The sequence below is a fragment of the Polypterus senegalus genome, chromosome 14, assembly GCF_016835505.1.
Source record: "Polypterus senegalus isolate Bchr_013 chromosome 14, ASM1683550v1, whole genome shotgun sequence".
Classification (NCBI taxonomy): Eukaryota; Metazoa; Chordata; class Cladistia; order Polypteriformes; family Polypteridae; genus Polypterus; species Polypterus senegalus.
Window position 1 is genome coordinate 70,312,362 of NC_053167.1, and position 22,822 is coordinate 70,335,183.

At 35.8% G+C, this 22,822-nt stretch overlaps 1 protein-coding gene across 17 annotated transcripts in view; it reads left to right on the forward strand.

Annotated features, from left to right (window-relative positions):
* The window catches only part of ptprfa (protein tyrosine phosphatase receptor type Fa), a 596,272-nt gene that overhangs the window by 415,102 nt on the left and 158,348 nt on the right, over positions 1-22,822 (forward strand). For all 17 annotated transcript variants that reach the window (XM_039734603.1, XM_039734602.1, XM_039734608.1 and 14 more), the window contains one exon: positions 12,353-12,541. In XM_039734603.1, coding sequence (XP_039590537.1) covers positions 12,353-12,541 — 189 coding nt within the window. The remainder of the gene's footprint in view (positions 1-12,352; positions 12,542-22,822) is intronic.

Consider the following 22,822-nt stretch of genomic DNA (forward strand, 5'->3'; position numbering starts at 1 on the left):
ATTGTAGAGGTACAGGGAGGCCTCAACCAGCAGCCAGCACTGGGAGAAACTAAAGAAACATCCCTAGACAGGATGCCAATCCATTGCAGGGATATACTAAAATCAGAATCAGCATTAAATGTAATGTGGATTTTAAGAGAATACTGGAGAAAAGCAATGCAAACACAGAGCTCGGAGCTGCTCCTGCTATGTGCTACCCTAGCCTACAGTTATGGTTGATTTATGGATGCACCCCCACAAGTGCTTCTGTGTTGTCTGGCTGTAGGACAAAAGCTTGTGTATCAACGGTCCAATTTAAGCATGCCTGTAGGCATTGACTGAGGAGTAACATGTCTATTTAAGTGTTTCAGAAGATACTTTGCACTTTGTTACAATGCTCTTGTGAAGTTCACTTTTTATGAACTTCATACCATTTTTTTTAAATGCTAACAAGAGTCTGCCAGCAGAGCGAAGCTGTCTAGCAAAGGAATGTCGGATCCTTAGTTTGAGTTGGAACTTATTAGAAACAGACAGATACACTTACAACTGCTGAATAAGCATAAAATGTTATTTAAAAATGTGCCAGGAAAATGTTAGGACATTCAGAAGAAACTGTTGTTTTGGGCAGACATCATTCAGTTTTTGCAAAGAATGAATAGGATGAACTTGTTTAATGTGACTTTTTAATAGGAATTTGGTTTTTACTTCCATATTTAAGCATAGTTTAAAATTTTACCGTGCAAACCGTGTAAGAAATTCTACAAAGCATTCTAATCTGTTGAGTCCATCATGTTTATTTGACTTAGTAACTGCCACATACTCTTCTAATGTAATTCTTTTCATTGCAGAATTTGCTTTATTGAGCATGTATTTCAACAATTTCACCATCTGCTATGAATAATTAAATATTTTTTATGTTTTTACAGTGGTTGTTACAAAGTTATATATAAAAGGTTTTATATAAAGTGAGCTCCTTAAACTGTGTAAGAGCATCCCAAATATGTTGTTATCCAGCACTGGTCCAGAACTTGGCATTTTTCTCGCAACACATCTGAACTGGTACTGAAGCAACACCAAAAAGGGCTCATTTTAGAACATACTTCATTAATCCTAGCTGAAAGAATAGACTTGCCTTTTGTCCCTACAATATCTTTTTTCTTCTCATGGATATGTGATATTTTATATTTGTTTGCTGACAGGAGGAAGTCCGAGTCACCTGATTGAGTTAAACAAAAGAAAAAAAATTGAGAGTATACATCCTGCTTGTTAGGAATACCATTGTTACTGCACACATTTTAGGGTTTATGGCACTTTGAGTATTGAAGAAAATGTAGTGCATTTGTCAAATTCAATTTTAAAGCCTTCTTTGCTTGGTATGTAACGATTTAACTTCCAGACCAGCTGTTTGCATAACCTGACACAGCATTCTAAAACTCACTTAATTCAGTTCAGGGTCTCAAGGATCATCTCTTTTGCTAGCAGCACATACTTGGACAGGGTTTCTCACACTCATGTCCATGCCCACACTCACACAGTGGTAATTTTGTAATCTCCAGTTATATTATCACGTACATCTTAGGGGTGTGGGAGTAGAAGCCACGCAAAACAGGAAGAATGTGCAAAAATCAGACATATAAATACATGTTACATGCTTCTACATATTATGACTTAGAATTAGAAACAAGTCAACTCCTAAATGAGATGCTAATTTACGAATGTCGTGTACTGTACAGTGTGGTAACATATTGCCATACTTTTCAATTCTCTATGAGGTGGGAAATTTCAATAAGCCTAATCTTTTTGCAAAACACATACATACAAGTCATAGAAGTTATTTTTTTTCTGTCAGTAAATGACTTTTTAATTATCAAGGCCATTGTTTGATTTTATGAAATCCCTACAATGTGTATTGAAGGATTATATTTTTTATTTAACTGAAGAAATAAAAAAACACAAGTCTAAGTAAATATGCTTTTGCATTAGTTTACATCTTTATTAGTATAACAAAATTGCCTTTAAAGTTTTCCCTAGATTTTGTTCATCAGAAACCAGCCAGTGGCATCTTACTATTAATTGTCTTGCATTTAAAGTGTGTATTTGTGGTTATTACAAATCATAATTAAAAAAAAGGTGTCATTTTAACTTTGACATTGCAGCTTGTTTTCTGCATACTGTTTTTTGTTTATTCATGGCAATCTGCTTTCTGGAAGCCTGAAGACGGATTGGCCAAGATTTTACATGAACGTTTTATACTATGGCTCTGTAATGCCTTCTCTTGATGTAAATTAATGTGCCTATTTTCTTCAGCATTAATTCTTTAAAGAGATGCATGTTAAATGTCTTTATATTTATTGTATTCTTAGCAAATTCCCTTTGTAGCATTGTGTGCATAAAAATAAAAGTGTTAGAAACTGCATGCATATGTATTTACATAATTATTTTTGTTCTTTAAACACAACAGAAGGGCAAATTTCTTAACACAAATGACAAAAGTTACACTCTCAGTGCTAAGCATAAATGAAGCTATGCACTGAACATGGCAAAAGATTTTTTCAAAGGCCAGAAGTTCAAACAGAAGCTATTAAACGCTTATTAGTAGGCTTTGAGCTTGCTGTCTTTGTTGTATGTATAAAAGGAATTAGTTGTGCCAAGAATTTTGCTTAGAAGTATAGTTTGATATTCAGTAATAAGTGAATAGAAGCTGATGTTTTTAATGAAAATGAATATAAATAGTTAGAGAAAAAAGCCTGAGCTTGGATGATTTCCAGTTGTGTAGGGTTAACAAATATAACCATACAGCTTTAAAACTGTACGCTGCCACTAGGCATTGATCGTTGAAATACATCAAGGGAATCAAAACTATAGATCATATATCACATGTTTATGTCAATGTTTCGTAGATTTACGTTGCTTGTGGTATATTCCGCAAATGTATTACATAGCTTTCTTTTATAGGACCCAGAACAAAAGTCAAAAGATTACTGTTTGTTTGACCTGTACTAAAGCTAACTTCTGGAATTGATTTATAATTTGTAACTGGATGATCTGGCAATCAAAGGTAGTTTGAATATGAAATACACCATGTGGCCATAAGTACTGTATGTGAACAAGCTACCATCACATCTATATGAGCCTCCCATTCTAAAACTAAGGGAAGTAATTTGGAGTTAGCCCACTTTGTGGAGCTATAAGAACCTCCACTCTTCTGGGAAGGCTTCCCGCAAGATTGTAGAGTGTGTCTGTGGAAATATGTGTCCAATCAGCCAAAAGACATTGGTATAGATGCTGGGTGAGAAGACCTGGCTTGCATTTTGCATTCCAATGTATCCTAAAGGTGTTAAGTTGGCATGAGGTCAGGGTTCTGTGCAGGCCACTCAAGTTCCTGCATACTAAAATCTTCAAACCATGTCTTTATGGACCTGACTTGGTGCACAGAGGTACAGTCATGCTTGAATAGAAAAGGGCCTTCCCCAAATTGTTTCCATAAAGTTGGAAGCACATACTTGTCTAAAATGTATTTGTATGCTGCAGCAATAATAATTACCCTTCACTGGAAGCAATGGGCTTAACTCAAATCCTGAAAAACAGCCCCAGACCATTATCCATCCAACACCAAATTTTACAGTCGGCACTGTGAAGTCCAAAAGGCATCATTCTCCTGACATCCATCAAAACCAGATTCATCCATCAGACTGCCAGATAGTGAAGTGTGATTCATCACTCCAGAGAAAATGTTTCCATTGCTCCAGACTCCCAACGGCAACGTACTTTACACCACTCCAGCCGCCGCTTGGCATTGCGCGTGAGTGCTCTTAGGCTTGTGTTCAGCTGCTCAGCCATGGAAACCCATTTTTATGATGTTTCCGACATACAGATCTTGTGCTGATGTTGCTTCCAGGGGTAGTTTGGAGCTCTGTTGTTAAAGATGCAATAGAGAATTGATTACTTTTATACACTTCATCACTTGACAGCCATGCTCTGTAAATTTGTGTGGTCTACCATTTCTTGGTTGTCACTAGTAAGTGCTTCCATTTCACAATAATAGCACTTGCAGTTGACCAGGGCTGATTACGCAGAGCACAAATTTCACATACTGACTTGTGACAAAGGCGACATACATTCTATAACAAGGCCATATTTAATGTCACTGAGCTCTTCAGTGCGACTCATTTTAATATCGATGTTTGTCAATAGAGATTGCATGCATATGTGCTTGATTTTAGCATCTGTTACCAATGGGTGTGCCTAAAATACCCAAACTCAATAACCTGGAGGAGTGTCCTCAAACGTTTAGCCATATAGTGTTTGTTAGAGAAATGAACATATCATTGGATGTTAGCTCTAGCTTGCGGGTCCTGCTTCTCACTTGCTCCAATTCATAATCAGCATTTTGGTATCACGTTCAGCACTGTACATTGTTTAACTTGCTTTTGCCAACACAGTGTGTAGAGAAGGCTGGATGAGAGTTCAGTTCACATTCTGAAGCTTTTACCCCAGAAGCCATTTTAGTGTTGTAGGATTCGCAGGAGTATGTTGTTTGCTAGCTCTCTTCAGTTAGGTCAGGTTCTCATTGAGTATCTGAGCAAAATAATCCAGCACAATGCAGTGCAATAAGAAGTCAAGGATTATTTTAGTCTCCCAGAATTACATCATTCATCTCTGGTGTAACTCTGACTGTGAGGGAGGACAGCTGAGACCTCAGGAGAAGAGGGTAAAGTATGGCAAAGTGATCAGCTGCAAAATGCAAACATAAGGAAAAACCACTGGAGTGTTAAATCCTTCAAATGATGGATTGTTATTGTTTGAATTATCTCCTAAGAATTGTTTTCTTGAATTTGAAATAAAGTTGCATACAGTAACTGTTTCATGTCGTTACTTACTGTGTGACATAATCTACTAGAGTCTGTCGTCTTTGGTAAGACTTGGTATAACCAAATAGCCCTCAGCAAGAACAGACTGCAGTGTACCTAAGATGTTCTCAAGAAAGGTGGAATTATTAAAACTATATATTAATGTACCTGTATATTTATATATCTAGGTCCTCCTTTAACCACACATCTCATAGCCATAAAAAAAACTCATGAACAGCTACAATTAGAAATAAATGATGAGCAATTTGATACAGTACAGTAGGTCATTTATTATTTTTTTTTCATGCAGTACATAACAATTTTCTTCATAGCTTTTTTCTCTAACTCTCCCCCTCTCATACCCTTTCTCACAATCACTTCTTTGACAAACAGAAAAAACAAAGCAGTATATCCATAGTGATTTCAAATCATATGTGGGCTTACTGCTTGAAGCCAATCACCTTAGCACAGATGAGCAAAGATCGCAGTTGGTGTTCGGCTTCTTTTTTGTCGCCTGGTTTGTTTACTCGTTTGGTCTTTGCTGTTTGATTCATTCTCTGAGCTTTGCTCTCCAGCAGAGCTGAAGCTGAGGTCTTATTTTAGAAGCATCACATGTGGAAACAGCCTTGTGTCTTTCTGATGGCTCAGCTGGAAGGAGTGGGGTTTAGTTAATGAGGAATGAGTGACTGGATGGCCAAACTATAGACAAAACTTCATAGACAAAAAGCAAAACAAACTTGATCATTGTAAAGGTGTGCAACTGGTGTCAACTATGAGCTGAGGGGGCATGTGGAGTGAAATATTCAAATTATTATGGGCACATACGCCTCCTGTTACCTACTATAACAATGGAATGGGAAGTATGATATGGCAGTTGTGCTCTTAGGATCTGCAGAGGTTTTTGTATGTAACACAAACACATTATACCTTGCAAAATCAGTGGTTAGCTGGTTAAAAACTCATTTTTAGCTTCTCTTACTACTGTCTATACCAAGAAGGGCTTTTACAGGAAGGTAGTGTTAATCAGGCAGGGACAATTTGAAAATCACCATTTACAATCCATTTACAATTGGTGACCTAAAAAAATGAACACATTTTTTAACATAAGGGTGTTATGATATGTAGTTTTGCTGTAAGGCATCCACATTGATTATATCAGATCAAGGCAACATGCTGGCACAGTGGCTATCCCTGCATCCTCATGAACCCAACATGCCGTGTTCTCCCTGTGTCTTTGTGGTTTTTCCTTCAACGGTAAACTCAAATTGAACAAGCACACTTTCCAGGGCTGATTTTAAGATGGGCGCCAGTCCTCTGTGACCCTGAATTCGATTAGGCTGGGTCACAGTACACTATTACCACCCCAGCAGTCATAATAGACAACATGACGGATCAGGAGGTGAATAACTAATTGCCTAAGGTCTGCTGCAAAAAAATGCCTTTAAATTTTGTCATTATGCTGCTGTTCTGCATTTTAGAGAGATTCATTTTATTTACTTTGCATCCTTATGAAGTATCTTGGGATGGATAAATTGCTTACAAGGTGTAAATCTTCCACTCTATATTGTGCAGCCATTTCTCTTTGCATTATGGGTTGTTGTGGAAAAATGCGCAGCCAGCTTGTTATTGTTTATATCCTGATGCTAGGCAGCCCTGAACACTAGCAGGTGGATCCATGGTGAAGGTAGCCTAAGGCAGAGTCTCGGAGTTGTATGGGAACTCCCATACTCCTAAGCCTGAAGTGTCTTCGTGCAACTGACACCCGAAATCTGATGCAGGCTTTTTTTCTGGGCTGGGTCCTTTGACTTCCTCTCCACTACAAACACATCTTGTCATCTTTAACTTCTACTGGATAGAAAGCGGAACGAGTTTCTCCTTTTTTTTTACTTTATCAATTATAGCAGTTTGTTGATTAAAAAAGATTTATATCTTTATTTTTACAGTTTGTTTAAAAATTGTGATAACGAAGCTTCTTATTTTGATCTTCTGAAGCTGGCCTGGTTTTCATGACTTTTTTGCCTTTTGTTCAGTACTTCATTTAATTGTGTTTGTTTTGTTTTCCGTAGTTGCTCAGCACCCTCTCTGTTCCTCCCAGTGACTCCAAGATTAAGTTAGTTACCATGATCTGCAAAGCTATAGTGCCATCGTCTGTTAACCCTAGAACTGTTGTTAAAATAGCAAATGCACTTCATTAGACCAATGTCTGTAAAAAATCTTTTTTGTGTCAGTTTATCTTTTTTAAATCAGGCAATATGAGTCAAAAAAGAGACAAATCAAAATTTATTTTAACTTTTTTTTCATTAAAGAGCTATGAGAAATGGAGGTTATCGTGTCTGCATATGGCACTAAACTAAAAAAAAATGAATTTGCTAGCATTCTTTAATTTATTATATCTTGATTTTCTGATCTAGCTTATTCCAGCATAGTTTTTCAGGACACTGGAGGCCCTGTTGGCAGCATCAGGTACAAGGCAGGAGCCAAGCCTGGATGTGTGATGAACCCGATCACTATGCTGGCATTAGTTAAAAAGTTTTTTTTCTTTTTGTTACCCATTTATAGCCAGAGAAGAAAGGTGTAAACAGTCAAATGAGCAGTTACCTTATGCACACAGTATGCTGCAGAGTGATACTCCAATGGTGATGGCTCCATAGTGGCACATATGGACTTGCTTTCACTGACGTTCACCCTGAGCATGTAAGAGACATGGGAGGCCCACATATCTCTGTACTTCTCTAGGGGAGCTCCATGCTCTCATTGGTTTGCCACTATGGGCAAAAAGGAGGGGAACTGCTTGCTAGCAGGTAAAGGACCCGAGTGGACTTTTAGAAAGCCACTGGAGAACAGCTGAAACTTGCACAAACACTACTCTGAGCTACAGAATTTAGTGTTTTCTTACCTGTCATCTGAACATTTCAAAAGTCTCCTAACTACTATATGTTTTCAAAATTAATCCACTGATTTTGGTCTATTAATATAAATTCAAACAGGTAATGAACAAAGAACCAAACACAAAGGGACTGCTCATTATGTGAAGCATCTTCTCTTGTCTGTGCTCTCTGCCTCGGGCCAGTTAACACACACCTACACCACCTCATAGGCAGCTTAGAGTCATCAGTTAATAGCCAACATATATTTCTTTGGGGAGTGGGAAAATAACGTAAGCACCCAGTCATAAAGCCCAATTTCAGTTAGTTTTATAAGCTGAATGGTCTGTGATTAATGATCATTGGCTTTTAAAGATCGAATAACTTGCTGTTGCTCTACTGTAAGTGCATTTCAGACTTTTATATAATTTATATGTGTGTTTATACATATAAACAGAGCTCCTCACTAAAGTAGCATGTAGATCCAATCTCCGCTAAGCAGAGTATACAAAATGCCTTAAAAATGGCCATTGTGGAAGTATACTTTATTTACTAAGTTATTGCTTTTATTCCGACAGTTTTCTGAAGGAACCTTTTAGTCCTGCAGTACCGTATGACCAGCCAAAGAAGTAGCGTTTTCATAAATCGTTCTGTACAGCATAAAAATGGATCTTGTTGGATGTGTGGTGCTCCACCTTTGAAAAATCATTTGTGTCCTTCAACTGAAGGAAGGAAGAATTGATAATGAGTAGATCTTGCCTGAAAATTATTAACTCATCATGAAGTAACTTGCTCCAAGGTTTGATGAAATACTGTATCTATTTAGAAAAAAAAAAAAGTCCTCAAGCAAGCTTTTAGGTACATCTGAAGTTAAACCTTATAATCTTAATAAAAAGAAAGAGTAAAGTTTAGTAACATTTAATTCATTCTCTGTATATCTAATTAGCACAGTCTCTTGTTCCCTCAAGCTTATTATAGCGATTTTACTTTTAATATGATCATCTTTCAGATTCTTCACATCTGTTTATTTTTTAAAGCTGATACAAAGCCAATTGTTCAGAAAGTGCCACACTATATGGATAAATCTATTTAAAGTTTGTTTTTAATAAAGCTCTTCTTTATGAGCCAGGTAGCTATGGTAGTACATTGAAGACATTATTAGAAAAAAGGTTAGTTTTGCTTCTATCAGATTAGTAATTCTTTCTCCTCCCTGGAGCTGATTACTGCTCATTTTCCTTTATTATTTCAAGATTCTGAATTTCAGCATTCCCTTTTTTTTTTTTTGCAAAAGTCATTAGATATTCAGAAAGATGCCACGATTTATTGATAAATTCTTTGGTTTTATTTCATTGTTTATAAATTTTGCCTTTAGACAAACCATAATTAGAGGTACTGTAGAAGGAAGCAACATTTGGAACATTTTGATATAATAGTTTAGAAATATAAAGGTATTGCAGTTAATTATTGAATACCATCCTGATCATATCAAATGTATTATAGATTGTTTTCTTGCACATGTATTTGCAGTTTGTCTGGCAATCAAAGCGGGCTTAGTGACCCTGACCCTAGGTGATTTTAAGCATGTTTAACATCTTTGAACTGCATGTCAAGGTGGCAGATCTGTATGGTTTAAGTGTCTTACCCTTATAACAGGAGTACACAGCCTTTATTTGAGATGGCTGCCTTTGTATATCTGGCAAAACACAGGAAAACAAACGCAGTTCCTGTATTGCAAGGCTGATGAAAATCAATATCAATCCAGCAGTTGTAAGCACAGTTTTATAGCAAGTAAGAAAGAAAGGACATTTAGTCAGTGAATTTTGACCATTTAGAACACTTCCAATAATTTATCACTTTTTCAGTGAGACTGAAGTGAATATTTACAGCCCCTCAGGTGTTATATTCAGGTGATTCTTTTACTTAAATCTTTTTTTTTTTAAACTTTACCAGCATTAGACACAAGGCAGCAATCAACCCTATACAAGACACATATACTACTGTTACTGAAGCAAAACACATTACGATAAGGTTCTGTGATTGATTAAAAATATGAAGGAGGAAAACCTTAAGCCAGGGTGTCATCTCCAGTATTTCTCACTAGTCTGTCTCATACTCTACACTTCAGGTTGATATGAAATGTCCCCCTGCTAGACCAAGAATGTGTGATCAATGCAATCTGATTTTAGGACTAGGCAAGTTATTCAGAATAAGAAGACATCTCATTGCCTCAACTGACTTGTTTTCAACTTTTCAACTGACTTGTTTTGTATAAAGAGGTTTGATTTATTTTTTTTTTTGCATTGCAGTCAAACATTACCATAGCAATCTCAGCTGTTATTTTTCACTTAGATACATTTTATATTAGTTTACTGTGTATTTTAAAATATGCATGTCTTTTATCACTTTAGACACATTGCCATTGTTTTTCATGAGACATATTATGAGATTTGATCATCTTAGTCTTTTTGTTATCTATAAGTGTGTACAGCATTCGGAGCTTGTCAATATGAAGTGTGCTACATAAGGATAAATTGAACTTTAAGTTTGTTTATTATATACTTTTTTTTTACCCTATTTCTGCTCTCTCATAAGTACGTCAGGTGGATTAACGTTGTGTAAAGTTCATGTACAATTTTCTTATTAGCAAGACCTTGTCATGTCAATAGTCACCCAGAGAGTGTGACTGCGTTCTACAATCCATCACAATAAGTCATATTCTTCTGTATATTACTTTATTCATGGTTTAAAATGTTTGCTGTTTCATTAAATATAAGTAATAATGTATTTGGTGATATATCCTTGTTGTCAGTTGAGATAATAAGTTGTAAAGTATGCTTCTGTTTGCTCACAAGAATGAGCAAACTCCAGTCTTTTTTAGTTTCAACCATCGTTCTCTGTTATATGCTGTGACTTTTGGATTTGAGCTTAAAAATTCGATTGTGTGTTTAATATAACGAATACATTTTTGTGTGAAATTGGATTGGGTGAAGCTTAGCAAGTAAGAGTCCCACTCACTCTTGACAACTTCTGCAACCAAAGTGCAAAGCTAGCAGTGATTTGGAAAGCATGCCCCCTATCTTTTATTTCATACTCAATTTCTGACAATAGGTTCTTAATGGCGAATTTTAATACATCCAATTTATTCTTAGTATAATTTTTCACCTGTCATCTAACGTAATACCCTGTGAAAGACTGGTGGACCAGAGCCAGTTTATGCCTTACATCTCATGCTGCTAGCGTAGGGCTCCAGCATGCACAACCCTGCCTTGAATTAATTGGATTTGAGAATATTGTTTTTGTTACCTGTCTTAAATGTTAAATATTACATTTTTGCTAGTTAATGAATTGTTGTAAAGCCCTCTTTTACCTTGCTGCATTATTTGTACCCTTGTATGGTGTAACTTTGTAGGCATTGAGCCGAACTGCATATCTTAAATTAATCGCACTGTTTAGGTTTGTATACGTGTATAAGGTAGAGCTCACTGTAGGACCCTGTGGCACATTTCCTCCAGTAGTGCCACCAAGCAGACTTCAGAATGCGTTTAAAGAGTTAGCACAGACAGTGAAAGATTCTTGTGGATTTAAAAGCCAAAATTTAAGTACACCTTACTGCACTGTCATTGCAGAGACTGTGCTTCTGCTAATTCACTTTTTGACAAGCCGTATGTAGAATGACCTTATTCTGAAAACTTTAATTTTATTAACTGCAGAAAGCTGAAGTGCTGAATGGAGACTTTCATTTGTTTTGGGCTAAGCTATGATTAACTTTGTGTGATCTGTTTCACCCCTGGTGAATTGTGTTTTTAATATATAAAGCATTATGAGCTGGAGGCCACTTATTGTCTTCTGTTTTGACCTCTGACCTCCTTTATGCCCTTCATAAGGATTGCTAAGGATCTAAACTATTAAGCCTATTTAAACATATTGCGGTTATTTCTGATTATTTATATGAACATTGACAGGTTTTTCCCCTTCCAGTGGCTCTAAGTTGATAAATCATGACAAAGCTACTTTTAAATATGGGCTTAACACAGAGTACAGAATTTTGTGTTTATCTCTTCAAGTTTAAGATAAGAAATTATATTTTTTTATTGTGTTTAAAACAAATCTTCTGTCTTCAGCTATGTCAGTGATAAAGTGGACATTCTTTAAGATTAATGAAATAAATGTAACTGTGACCTGTTGAGACTGAATCACATTGACCAGTTAGATCTTTGTCTCTGTTTTTTTTAACACATAAATGATTTATTATTCTTCTCATCTCATATATTTAATAAAAGATTCTGCATTTCTGGATTTTGGCATTTAAATAGTTCCATTGATGCCACCCGTTCAGCTAGTAATAACAGGGATAGAGATATACACTGGTGAGCATTCATAAGTTAAGAGATCCCATTCTAGAGAAATCTTGCAAAATGTGACTAATTAATATTCCTCGTATATAACTGCTCATGAGAAAAGAAATGTAAAAGCTTAAGAATGAACAAAACAAAATGTTAACTCCGCCATTCCACTTCAACTGAATACTGGTGATATCAGCTTGAGCTTAGCACAACTGCCCATCTGCTTTTTTGGCACTTTATGGAAAGATTGTGATATAAAATTTAGTTTTGTGCAAGTGCGGTTATTTAAACCTTTGTGTGTCTATTTGTTTTGCAGAGGATCAGATACCTCATGGCTTTCCAGTAATAGACATGGGACCCCAGCTGAAGGTGGTGGAGAAGACACGCACTGCTACCATGTTATGTGCAGCAAGTGGCAATCCAGACCCAGAAATTTCTTGGTTTAAGGATTTCTTGCCCGTGGACACAGCGAGCAGCCATGGGCGTATCAAGCAGCTCCGCTCAGGTAAAAAAAATAAATAAAATTTGAAACTGCTTTTACTTAAGTAACATTTTCTTATAGTCATTAAATTGACTCTTGATTTATTTGTTCATTTATTTTTAATGGTTAGCCCCAACTACCTAAAGTTTAATCTGTTTATGCAGTAAGTGGAAAAATGAAATCAAATGGATTAGTAATAAAGTGTTTTTTCTTATTATTTTCTATATTTAAATTTATGCACTAATTAACTGAAAAATATTGCCGTTTAAGAGGGTAGCGTTTGACCTTTGCATTTATCTTCTGCAAACACAATTTAATCTTGATGCTGTCTGTGCTAACAGAAAAAATACCACTCTCATTATTACAAAAGGCAGCAGCGAGCATGCCGAAGGAAAATAAGAAGCTTGTCTGCAACTCAGCCCCTCCTGGAGATTTTGAGGGTCTTTGGTTTATGTTTCACAAAGAATCATTTCTGCTCAGACCTTTAATGAATTATGAATATCTTCAGTATACATAAATATATCAAATAAAAACTGTATGAACTTGTTTGCTTTAATTACCTTCTAACTTCTTGTTCTATAGCTTGATGTGACTGAAAAACACTTTAAATAGGTGCTACCCACTGACAGCAGCCACATAGTTTAAATGGAGCTAAGACTGAGTCTTTTAAATGACATGGGAGCACAGTTTATGAAAATTCTACCATTCTGAAAAAAAAAAATCTATATCCATCTGAATTTTTATTTTCGGGAGATCGCTGTCACTTCTCTTTAACTCTCTAGCTGTTCCCACATTTAAATTCTAGCAATACAATGCACGCTTACAGTCTTTCACTCTATTAACCAATGCCAGCAAAATTCTAGGAATATGTCAATGAACGCCCCATCACATTTGCCAAGCTGTGTTGATATTGACTGGTTGATGTCAAAATAAAGTAGACCACTTTTCTTTATTCTCAGCAAAACTACATTATTTGAACATGGAATATGTTAGTATACTTTTTCTAGCAGCCATTTAAGACACAAATACCATAGTACAAAATACCACCAATATACATGATGAGGAAAGTCTGCTCATTGGAAATGACATTTCAGCTAACTTTACATACAGCTATACTATAGATTGGCACTGCAGTATCCAACTTTCTTTCTTTACCATATGGTTGTATCGCTGACATGGTTATCTGCTACAATGTTGGCACATTGCGAAAAGTAAGCGTTACCAATTTTGAAAGGTGAATGAGTTAATAAGTCATTCATATATTGTGTTTACATCCTGTAATAGTTATATTTTAAATTTAATATAGGTTTATACAGTCAGTATTGGCTCATATACAGAATGCAGTGAAATGCTTATTAGAATGTGCTAATTAACATGCAACACGTTATCACTCTTCGGTGCTGTGCCAGCCTTACCCCAAAATTTCTGTCTTCCTCGGTGCATTGCATTCAAATTGCCCGGCTGTCCAAAAATTTTAAACCAAAATGCCTGATGTGTTAGACTTTTCACAAGATCTTTAAATGCTAGTTGATATTATTTACCCAGGAAACAGCTCAGTATTATTTATTCTGGTATCTTTAGTATCCTGAGAAGTGCTTTAATAAATTTAAAAAGTGAATCCAATAAACTGATTTCAAGGACAGAGATAAATAAGCTATGCTGAAAATGGAATATGGAGTGCATGCTGATGATGTTAATAGCAATTCTCGATTGGCTCAGAAGTCTTCTGGTATACAGGACCATTTTGCTTGCTGCTTTAGTTGACTTTCATTTTAAAGATTCTGTTGTATCCTGAAAGCCTAGCTAGCTCTTATATTGGTTTTATTTTGATTATACTGTGCAAACTGAACTAATCTGTCACTGAAATCCTGAAGCAGAGATTTCTAGACAATGAAAAAGGTAATGTATTCCTGCATTGAAATAAAAATGGGGGAGTAATTCTGTAGTGTGAAATAACAAATTCCTCCTGGAGAGATATACAGTGTCATTCTGCCTGTTCTTCTAAAATAATGATGCATTAGCACCATTCTTTGTTACTGAAAGATGAAGCTCAAGACAAACATCCTTTGAAACTGTGGGTATGCTGTGCGTTTTAAAAGCTTGCTTAAAATCGCTGCAGCTAGACAAGATTCTTTAATGAAGCAGAGACTTTTGAAAAGGAGAAAGAGGCACAGCAGGCAATTAAAATGACAGAGAATGTATAGAAAAAGTCAAATCTCATATTATTAGTGCATTATGCCAAGCCAGCTATTAAAATAATCATAACTAATGGAATATAATGTGTGTTTGGGTCGTTCTGCTTCTCAAAAGATGGTTAAAATAAAACAATTGCCTAGTGTGTGGTCGGTGATATTACAATGCGAATTTCCAACAGTCTAAGCCTTGTTCACACTGCTTTTATTACAGATACTGGTTCTATTCTCTGAAAAATTTGTTTTATTCAAAGTTTTGGATAAACAGTAAACATTTTTAAATGCATGGTCCAAGTCCTTGTCAGCATTTTCATTTTACCTTCCACATAACATCCATTGGAGTACACAGTTAAACTCTCACCTGGGTTATAATCCTTCTTGCATAGGTGTCATGTGAAACCACATTTTATGAAAACTGTTTGAATCTTTTAGTAGATTATCACAATACTGTACACATACATCAGAAACTGGGTAAACATGGAGAGAACATATACCGTCAGTGCTTCATAAGTTACACTTCATCATGATTTTTACAAATGCATCTTATTTTTTATCTTTGTTCTGTGTGATACAAGTTATTCAATTATTTGAACTAAATTCCAGTTTCAAAAACATTTCACCGAAAATGAAAGTTAAATATTCCCACAGTGTAGCTTTCTATGTCATGTTCACTGATTTTAATTTCACTTCCGTGAATCAGCCTGCACCATTAAGTAGGTGGACGGCAACCTTTGGATGTTTCACACCTTTGAAAAATTAGTGTGTAAAAAGCATTTTAAGTTTGTGTGTCCTTGACGTGCTAAGTAAGTCATTTATTGCTTCCTCTTCTGCTTTCATTGATATTAATTTGATAACAAACAAAAGTTAAGAAGCACCCTGAAAACATTCTTCTCAGCATAGCAGATAACTTACAGCAATAGCAAAATATTTCTAATACTGTTTTTTTTTTTCTTTTTTATTAACCATTTTCATTTGAAGAAATGAAGATTCATAGATCCTCATCAGATTCTGTCGGTAACACAGGATGAAGCAGACATTTTGCTGACATTTCACAGTGTGTATTTTTTTACACACTATCGAATATGCCATTACAAACAATTAAGCAGAGTGCACCAAGTCTTAATATAAAACTCTTGGAAGATGGCCACCTCATTACCATTCATTTGCCTTTTTTCCTTCTTTAATCTGCTGGCCACTGTCCCTACTCTTCTCAAAATCCCAAACACAAATAACTAGGTTAGTGGGATTTCCTAGGTCGTAATATCTATGGAGTCAGGAAATCTTTTATTTTAGGCAACTGTGTTATACAACTACTGCATTAAAGCTCATTTTAGCCTTAAAATTGAGATATGTAGACATTTAAGAGCTTTCAGCAGATACAGTATGTCTAATAGAGATGAGAGCAGGTTACTAAGGGCTACTTTACAGGGTGCCTGTCCCTTACTACATAACAGAAACAGAGGTAATGCCCTTGCTGATCTTCTTGGAATGCATCCACTTCATAAAATTAAACGTTTCTTTAAAACATATGAGTTATAAAAAATGATTAAGGTCACTACTGTTTTTAGAGAATTCTTTCAACTGATCAGCCTTCTAAACCAGGGGTCCTCAATCCCAGTCCTGGAGAGCCGCAGTGGCTGCAGGTTTTTGTTCTGACCTGGTTGCTTAATTAGAAAGCAATTCTTGCCAATAAAGCACTAACAAGCTATGAAATTAAATTAACTCTGCTATGTCAGGTCATTCTCATATCCTAAATTTTCTTTCCCTTTCTATCATGCATGATTTGAAGGCTAAAATGGACGAGTAATTCTCAGTCCTTCACTTTTTTCTCTTCATTTTTTATTTAATTAAACCCAATAGTGCAGATAAATACACACAGGTGTAAATGTAAATAAGCTAAATGGAGAAATGCTGCTCTCTCTTGTCATTTGCATGTTATTGATAATAAGGAGCAATTAAAATAGCTGTTTAAGACAAAATTAAGCAATAAGGGCTCAAAATCACTAAAGTGAAGCAGAAGTGTTACTTTAGCAATAAGTGCTTTTTATTAAGCAACTGGGTTGGAGCAAAAACCTGTAGCCACTGCGGCTCTCCAGGACCGTGATTGAGGACCCCTGTTCTAAACCATAATATCAAGTATTTTAATTATGTCTACGATTAAACTTGTATTTCTCCATCCATTTTTGTTGTCCTGTTTTTTTATTATTGGATGGAAGGTGCCTGGACCTTGAGTACAACATAGGAATCAAACTAATCTGTCCTATAGGCAGACACTTTTCTAGGTTTAAGGCAGTTTGGAGTCAATACTTAATCTAATATGCTCAGAGAAATCCTAGAATGAACAGGAAGAGAATGTGCACAGTTTATACCAATAGTGACTGGGCCAGTAATTTACCCCAAACTGTGTTGCTTACCAGTGTTCCTAGGTGTGTTCACGTGTAAGGTTAAAATCATTTTTAAAAATCCCATTTTCTGTCCTCTATATGCCTGCTTTATTGTAAAGCAGGTCTGTTTACAACAAATTATCTAATCATCCATCTTCCAACATGCTAACTCCATGTCTATACTAATAGCACAGAGTTCAAGCCAGGCCCTAACCTTGGACTCTGTGCCAGAGCATTAGGGAGCACCTTTGAGTGCACACACCCCCACTCAACTATATCAAACCAATGTAGAGCCTTCAATTAGCCCCTCTTGGCAAAAAAGACTCTAGGAAAACTATTCTACTAAACTATTCTAGAATAATTCTATTCTACTAAACTGCCTGCGTGAGACCTTAATATTCTGATCATTGTATCAGGTTTTTTTGCTTCACTGAAAGCTGCTTTAATATGGTGTTAGCTTGCTTTACCTGAAATTGAATTCAAATCCTTAAACAAAATTCCTTTTATAATTGTTAATATGTTTAAACTAAACACCTTTTAAACAACCCTCACATATGAAGATGAAGGTCCATAATTATATTTGCCAAATATGTGCATAATCTGCCTGTTTACCAAAGGATATGCCTTCCATTTAAAAGATCAAATATTAAATAATTATATCCCCAACTGTATTCTGGGTGCTTCCATTTTACTCTGCAAATAGGAAGGCATTCGTTTGACATCAGAAGTGTGTTTTCAAAGACATCAATTCAGCGCATATCAAAACCTGGTGACAGTGATAGGGGAAAAATGTTGATAGAAATGTTGACACTGGCCTTTGTTCAGTGCAGGAGGACCAGTCCCTGGTTGTCTGCTGTGATTGAGTTTGGTGTCATCTGCCTGCAGAGACTACAGACAAGTTATTTATGTGTATAGCTTGCTGAAGCCAATAAAAACAGTAAAAGCTTTTAAAAAATCATCATGGAGTTCACAACAGAGCGAGATTGCTTACAGTTTCAAATGGTGCTATTTTATATGCTAAAGCAAGGTTGTCTGTATCGCCAGGTCTTCATCTCTAAATATGTGAAGATGGACACAAGGTGAAGCGTTTCAGCTGTTTACAGAAACTCACAAAGATGTAACTGCTTTCATGTTTGTCCACTGTGAACAAGCAAGCTGTATGTGCTTTTGGCCTAGGAGAAATTGTTCTAATCATGGTTTCTTCTCTCTCCCCCTCTCTCTTTCTTTCTCTCGCACTCATTTTAAACTATCTTTCATTGATTTTGCAATACACAGCTGCCTGTGATTGTATGTACATGTGAAGGAGAACAGGTGAATTGTCAAACAGTAAATGCTGTTTTTGAAACCCACTGTGGATTCAGGAACTTTCTATCCCCATGAGAATATGAAAGTCGGCAGCAGTGTGTATGCCGATAATGCTGGTGAAGTGAGCCAAGTTAAACAGCAGCTTGGCTGACTGACACAAACAGAGTATCTTTCCTGACAGTTTTTTTTTTTTTTTTTTTAAATGCTCAACGATTCGCGTACAAATGCAAAGAGGCCCTACACAGAGTTCAGTTGATTTATTATTCTTTTTCTTTGTACATATAATTTTAACCCCTTTTCATCTCCTTTGTTTTTTGCTTTTTTTCACGTGGTAAGTGCTTGGCATATTATTCAGATGTTGGCATCTGCATAGCAGCCAAGACATACCATAGCCTTACTGCATATAACTGGATATGCAGCCCCCTTACTAACAACTAACACTAGTGCCGACTTGGCACAAGCTCCAAATCAACATTAACTGAGGGACACTTTCTTTTCCTGTTTCTTTCTCTTTATGTGGTTTTAACTTGAAATGTGTATATATGCTGTATATACTGATTTAAAATACCCATAATTGCCACTGCCAATTTGTTAAAGCATCTGCAACTCCTAATATCTTGCAGTAACAATGCAGGGATCGATGGGTTAGAGACAACTAGAAAAATTGCCATTGTGGGATATATGCCTCCCTGAATACTAATAATTAGAAAACACAAGAGGCAGCCAAGTTTTGGAAAAATGCTTTTCAGCTGTAATATGATCAGGAGAGGCCAATTATCACACTAAATATTCTGTCCTCTTTTTCCATTTATTTTGGTGGAAATTTAGCTTGGATGCACTTCCAACCCAGGCACTTACGTGACTTTTCAGTGTCAAGACATACTACTAACCTCTTCAGAGTGTTGCTCTGTAACTAGTTGCTCTTCGCTTCAGCATCTGTCTTTTTTTTATGCTTATGTCCTGCCAGTCTAACTTGAAAACCTTTCAGCTGTACAAAACCAAAACCTCTTGCCAGTTTCCTTTTATTGTTTTTTTTCTTTCTTTCTCTCTCTCTCCTCTCTCTTTGTACTAACGCTTCTCTCTAATCTTATTTGCATTCAAATTACCTCACCAGGTGGTACACCAATCAGAGGTAAGAATGCTAAAAACGCCCTGAGCCGTCACTTCACTCCATCCCTTCCTATCCTTCCCACTGTTCCCATTTTCAGCTTTCTCTCGGTCCTAAAACGTCTTTTGCTTTAGCTCATATGCTTTTCACCTGTTAAAAGAAAAAGATGTTATGAAATGATCCATTTATATTTTTGAATGTAAAGGGGTTATTCAACAGCAAGTATATACAAATTGCAATTGGTGGGTGTTTACTTACTGAGCAAGCAGGACACTGAGAATAAGAAAGATAACAGGAAAAGTTATTTTTCTCTTCAAAATTAACTTTATGTTCCATTATTATCTTGATGTTTTGGCAGTGCTAAAATTGTTGTTATATTTGCACTTGTCAAATTCTCCAATGAAAACTCTTAAGTCAATAAATAGAGCTTCCAAGAAATGGAAGTTGTGTTTTACAAAATGACTCTGCCTTTAGGTTTGGTTTGCATTATTTTGCCTGTGTATTCTTCTCTTTTCATATTTGTAAATATGAGGTATTAGAGCCATAGGCTGTTGTCATCTTCTAATTTATGCTTTCATATCACGGAGATAGTGCTGCCTCTGTGATTCATGTGCACTAGCTTAACATAAACATATTGTACCCTGAACTATACCAGAACTAAATAGTTACTTACTGTAAATAGTTTTTTTTTAAATGTAAACTGTTGACTGACCCCTCTAATATTTTATTTTTCTTGGAAGTATTGTCATGCAAATTGTCATTTGTCAGTGCCACATGAATGATTCTTGAAAGTGCAATGTGTGGGTGTCATCTTTGGGTCTTACCTTAGACTGGGTGCTGGTGCAGTGAGATTGCCAAAATACAAATGGGAAAACAACAGACTGGTCTTCAGAGACCGTATAGAAATGAATAAAACTGGACTGGAAGACTGCAAAAATAAGCTATCAGATGCAAGTTGGCTACTTTGAAAAACACTGATTGGATACGGAACAAGAGATAAACTGTTTGTTGTTAGTCATTTAAATGAAAGCCAGACAGGTTATTCCAGTGTGTCAGTATGACGTCTTCTGTTAAAGATTTCACTGCACTCTTACCAAATAAGCTATACAACTTCTTGATCAGAATGATGACGTGCCACTATGCTCCTCAAATCTGAACTTGTCACGTATGGCATAGGATACAGCTGTAAAGTCCAACTCCACCCCCCCACGCCATGTCTAAACACTAATTTGGCAGTGCATAGAGCTCACCGCACCAGACCCACCTAGGATGTTCACATGCATCCTGTGCCATGTGTGTTTTTTCTTGTAATTTGCATTCTGTGATAAAATCATTTGTTTCATTATCCATGTTATGGTACCAATGTTCTTCTTTTTGTTTGCTATTACCTTTTCAGAAACACATTTTTGTCATTTGGAAAGTGCATGCAGTCTTTTTTTCCTTTAACAGTAGATTTGTTAGTTGAAAATCTACAATGTTCAAAATGTAAAATGAGTGAAATTAAGAGACCATAAAGTAGTTGCAATCCTTAAGAATGATAACAGAAAGCTTATTTTTAGGTTCTTAATGTTCAATTTATATACATCTGGCTTCACAGATCTCACCACTGTTGACAAGCTACTTTTTAATTGACAGTTTGCAATCACAGATTGTATATAATGTAGAATTTGTTTGTTTACAGCATCATTATCTGTCTGATCTGTGAAATTTGGTTATTCATTAAAGCCTTTTCTCTAGCTGCTTTTACAGATGTAGTTTAGAATTCCCATAGGACGTTGCCTGGATGAAAATTTAACGTAAGTTTTCAAATACACTTAATCCAATTCAGCAGCATCAGGTGTAAGACAGGAATCGGCCCTGGATGGGGTGAAGATGAAAGTTGCTTTTTATTATTTAAGAGTAGGGCTTTTCAAACAAGATGTGCTGAACAGGAGCAGTAGACTTGCCAAAAGAATGAGGTCATAGGGGTTTTCTAATGCCAGACATGCTTTCATGTAGGGTTGTGGTGGTAATCAGTAACATTACTTACCCAAAACATTACAATATTTCAGGTGATTTGATGGTAATGCTAATTTCAAATATTTATCATAGGTACTTTCAACCAGAAAGCACAGTAAGTATAACAGGTAGGAAAACATACAATAACTGTAAACAGTCAAATTCTAGAAGAGCAGTGGAGAACTGTTTACAGTGCATCAGAAATAAAAGAAATAATTTTAATTGTACAATTCCCAGTATGCCAGACTATTGTAGCCTAAAATCATCAGTCTTCTAGCTATAAAAACATAAGTACAGTATATCTCTCTTATTTATTCAAGCCGGGTCAACTGACATCTGTATTATTTTATATTACCTGTTTTGGCATTCATTCCTAGTCATCAGTGGTTCACCTCCACATGTAAGAGGATTAAAATGAGAGAAATGTTAACCAAAAGCCTTATTTGTTCAAGCACTTCAATTCAATTTCTTTTTATGTTTTTATCGCAAAATTTATTAGTGCATTAGGGCTTTTATAAAAAGAGGAATTTATAGTGAGAAGGTGAAAAATTGCATGTAAATGGAATCAAGCTTTAGCGGTAAAAGGAAATATTTGTAAGTAGCCTAGTAATGGTTTTGAGCTGCAACCCACTATCTACATATAGTAAACATATATATGCTTGCCTTATCTATGCTGCTGATTCATGCCAGCAGTTGTTCACCATGGTGGGTACATAGAAAACATTCATGTGTAAACTTGCGTTGTTGGTTAAATATGTAAAGGTGGAGATTTTTAACATTTCCATGTTAATCAGTTTCACACAGAAATTCTCAGTTTGGGTTAGATATGATGTAAAGTTTTGTTAAAACAATTGATTTGAAAACAATTTAGTACATTAGACACATTTCAATATTTCCTAACCCTATTTTACAATGATAATAAAACAAATTAATCCTGTTTTTCCAGAATGGAAATTCAACTGCAATGCACTTGTAGGCCTTAAATCCAGTTTATTTTCTTTTATTTAAGAATACATTTTTGATGCTTTACCATTCTTTAATGTCATTTGAGTAAATTACTCCACTATAGATAACTTCACCTCTTAAATAATCTCTCAAAAGCTCTAACAGACATGTAACAGACATATCAAACTAATGCATTTAGAGTCCAATAAAATCTCGTAAGTGGTAATTTCCTTTACAAATACAATTTCAAATGCACTAATGTGATACAGCACAGCACGTCCCTTATGTAATTCACAGAAATCTAAAATTTGCATTCCTCTCTTGTTTGGCTAACGTTGAAGGAACAGTGCTGTAAAAAAAGTATGTTCCCTGC